Source organism: Triticum aestivum, chromosome 1A (assembly GCF_018294505.1).
Source record: "Triticum aestivum cultivar Chinese Spring chromosome 1A, IWGSC CS RefSeq v2.1, whole genome shotgun sequence".
Taxonomy (NCBI): domain Eukaryota; kingdom Viridiplantae; phylum Streptophyta; class Magnoliopsida; order Poales; family Poaceae; genus Triticum; species Triticum aestivum.
This window is the reverse complement of record NC_057794.1, coordinates 382,771,073-382,775,007: the sequence shown is the minus strand read 5'-3', so window position 1 is coordinate 382,775,007 and position 3,935 is coordinate 382,771,073. Positions and strand designations below refer to the sequence as shown.

Genomic DNA, 3,935 nt, shown 5'->3' with positions numbered 1-3,935 from the left:
TGTTTTTTTTAACGCTCTGAAAGCCGAACGGCCGAAGATGCTCTAAGAAACATTGAGAATGGTTCACCGGCTACCCTGATGATGATGTAATCAGTGCCGTGACCGGCGATTCTGCCGTCTTAATGGAATAAAGCTTACGCGCATCTACCTCAGCACAGCAACCACATTACTCAATCCGTGCCGTCGGTCGGTTGATCAACGGCAGGAGTCGAGACTTGCAGGCACCGTGCAGCAGGGCAATGCACCGGGCCGGCGGAATATATCCCTCCCCTTGTAAAAAGGAATGGAAGCCGACAACAACCACCTTCAACGGCGGCGACTCCACCCCACGCGCAAAGGAGACCCGAGCCGAATCCGCCCACCAAATCCCACCCGCGTCTGCCGCCTCCGCCTGCCGCCGGCGAGATGATGATGCTCGTCAACTGCTCCGGCTGCCGCACGGCGCTGCAGCTGCCCCACGGGGCGCCCTGCATCCGCTGCTCCATCTGCGGCGCCGTCACCAACGTCGCCGCGCCCCCCGCGCCCGGCCCCGTCGCCGACCCCGCCCGGGGCGCGCAGGCGCCGGCGCCGGCGCCGGCGTGGGGCCCGCCTCCCCCGGCCGCGCACGGCCGGAAGCGCGCCGTGATCTGCGGGATCTCGTACCGCTTCTCCCGCCACGAGCTCAAGGGCTGCATCAACGACGCCAAGTGCATGCGCCACCTCCTCACCACCCGCTTCAGATTCCCCGACGACTCCATCATCATGCTCACCGGTAAAATTCTCGTCTAAGGTGTTCCCTTCGCTGTTATCACCATGGTTGGACGTTAAATTGCCTACCCACAGATCCCCGTGTCCGTGCTTCAGCATGTGAAGCTATTGTCTTCTATCTACTATTAGGGTTAGGATTGGATAGAGTAGGGGGATTGGGGGAAGGCTTTGCGCTTTTGGATTCATTATATCTGCCTGTTAGCTATTTACTACCCCATGCGACCTGTGATGAATGTGTAGAGGAAATGGGGGATGACGAGAAATGGTAATTTGCGTCATTGGTATCGAAAGGGCACATCAGAATATTATTTTACTGGCCTGCAATTGGGTTAAGAAGAATGATTGAGGTAGTCGTTTATGGACTGGTTTGATCCATTAGCCGTCAATCATGAGCTTTGTTATTACACCTTGTTAGTTACTTATCGTTACAGGAATCTTATCTAATGAAATGCGAATGCTCATTTGTCTATTACTTTTAGCTATTTATACTGTCTATTATTCCAAATACCGTAATTAGTCAGAGAAAAGGAAATGCCATTCCACAGGCTGGAACTATCCTGTCCAAACTGAATCTGCAAGATTTAGATTGTCTTTTTGTCAAGCATCTATTCTTTTGTGCTCTGTACATTTACTGGGATACTTGATGATAATGTTTTCTTTCTACCACTGAACCTTGATAACCATTATATTTCTACTACTGAGCCGTTGATCAGAATGTAAAGGCTGTATGATGCTAGTTTTGCTTGTCATTAGGCAAGCTGCTACCGTGGATCTAGATTGTCCACATAATGCATCTTTCACAATATAGGAATGCCACAACCATACTAGGTGCAGAGACTTCAACTCTAATTTTTAAGAATATTCTCTTACCATGATATGTTGTTACATTGGATTTAGATTAGGTAATCTAGTAACTGCAAGTTTTTGATTGATTGTAAACTCTCTGGTACATGTTGTTAGTTTTCTGATGATATCTACTGCAATTTTAGCTCGTCCAACCCACAATAGTCATATGCATATGTTACTTTATTGTTTTGCAGAAGAACAAACCGACCCTTACAAAATCCCAACAAAGCATAACATAAGGATGGCCATGTATTGGCTTTTACAAGGTTGTCAACCTGGAGACTCATTGGTGTTTCATTATTCTGGCCATGGGGCGCAACAAAGAAGCTACAGTGGAGATGAAGTTGATGGGATGGATGAAACCCTCTGCCCGTTGGATTTTGAGACACAGGGAATGATTGTGGATGATGAGATAAATGCTGCGCTTGTTAGACCACTTCCTCATGGAGCTAAACTTCATGCACTCATAGATGCTTGCCACAGTGGGACTGCACTTGATTTGCCGTTTCTCTGCAGAATGAGCAGGTTCCTATCTTGTCATGACAAATTACTTGTTTTTTAACCTAAAATTGAATCTTATTATCTTGAAATACTTTTTACCTTACTATCCTTGCAAGAAACATGAACTCGTGTTGTTATAATTACATTAAGTTCATGATGATATATTTTGGCACTTGATTAAATTTTCTACCGGAATGTCATTTAAAGACAACACAAGCGAGCTAAAATCTTCTTCGCCAACTTTTTCAGTAGTTTAATCTGTTCTTACATGTTACATCCCTTAAGTATCAAATCAAGTTGTTATGTGATTGTTAGCTGTTGTTTAGTGTCATATTTTTGTAGTCCCATGACAGTTTTCCATATCATTCAGGATTGCAGCATTTTCAAGATGAATGCTCATAAAAATTGTCCATGGCTTATCAGTTGAAATTTTATCTAGCCTTGGATAGTGATGTGCTTTTTGGAGACGGAATTATAGTACTAGTTGTATGCTTCTTCTTGTAGGTTCTGTTTGGGCTCCGTCAATGCAGTGATTAGTATAGATCTACAGAGCATCAAATTCTTTCTATATATCCGATGTAGTGTATCTTCAGCTAAAGTTTCTTACCATTTTGGTACAGAACTGGGCAATACGTATGGGAAGATCACAGACCGCGATCTGGTGTCTGGAAAGGAACTAGTGGCGGGGAAGCTATTTCATTTAGCGGCTGTGATGATAATCAGACATCAGCGGATACTTCAGTAAGCTCTGACCTACTTATTCTCTCTACTATTTTTGTGATTATAATAAGAATTTCTTTGACAAACCATGCTTTCATGCAGTTTATTTTACTATTTTCTTACTAAGGTTTGTTTTACTCTGCTTTAACATGTGATTCACTTGGAATTTTCCCTATCAGGCCTTGTCAAAGATCACTTCGACTGGCGCAATGACATTTTGCTTCATCCAAGCTATTGAACAAGGCCAGGCTACCACATATGGGAGTATCCTGAACTCCATGCGTTCGACAATACGGAACACGGGAAGTGGTGCCTCAATGGCTGGAGGTGGTGCGGTTACATCACTCATTTCAATGCTTCTCACAGGGGGAAGCGCTAGTACTGGTGGATTGAGACAGGTAACTTCTTGGGGTTGGCATATGCATCTAAGAATATCAGTATATGTTGTTTGTTTTGGCTTATTGGTAGGTGGAGTTACTTGGGAGCATATTTTTCAGTTACGTAGAATCATCTTTTCAGTTTGGCAACAATATTGACTATTTCTGTCTATTCCTGCAGGAGCCACAGCTAACTGCATGTAGCACATTTGATGTGTATGCGAAACCATTTTCGCTATGATACATTTGTGGTATTCTCCACTGCCTTCTGTGATTCTATCATGAGTCCGGGTTTAAACTATCATGTACAGCTAGTTGAAATGGCTTCTCCATATATAGAGCTAACTTTGTATTATTTGATGCTCATATTCGAATTAAAGTGTTTGCCCCCTTTGAATTGTTCCATGTGTGAGGGATTTGCCATTTCTTCTGTCACTCAGACCACATAATAAGATATGGTGCAGGGGCTGGAAAGATTTCAGGTTAATTTACAGTTCATTCTTATCCGTTCATTTTTTCTCTTTCTGAACTTGGAATAATTGCATTTTTCTATAGTTAGTATTTATTTGATTTTGTACACATCGGCCAGATCTGAAACCTAGCTAATTTGGCCGACTGTCAGCCCGACCATGTAATACCACTGCTGGGAGTACGTTCTCCAATCTTGGAATTTGAAACAGTGCTGCTCCCTGTGTTTTAACACAAGGTTTCACTGATTTCACGTGCTGGAGTATCGACAACCGG

General features: G+C 43.8%; 1 protein-coding gene across 1 annotated transcript; it reads left to right on the top strand.

Annotated features, from left to right (window-relative positions):
• Positions 1-278: 278 nt before the first annotated feature.
• Positions 279-3,689, top strand: LOC123052108 (metacaspase-1). Its single transcript, XM_044475205.1, has 5 exons — positions 279-751; positions 1,788-2,118; positions 2,715-2,835; positions 2,994-3,212; positions 3,373-3,689. Exons 1-5 carry the CDS (start codon positions 406-408, stop codon positions 3,430-3,432), a joined length of 1,077 nt encoding a protein of 358 aa, XP_044331140.1. The 5' UTR covers positions 279-405; the 3' UTR covers positions 3,433-3,689.
• The last annotated feature ends 246 nt before the right edge of the window (positions 3,690-3,935 follow it).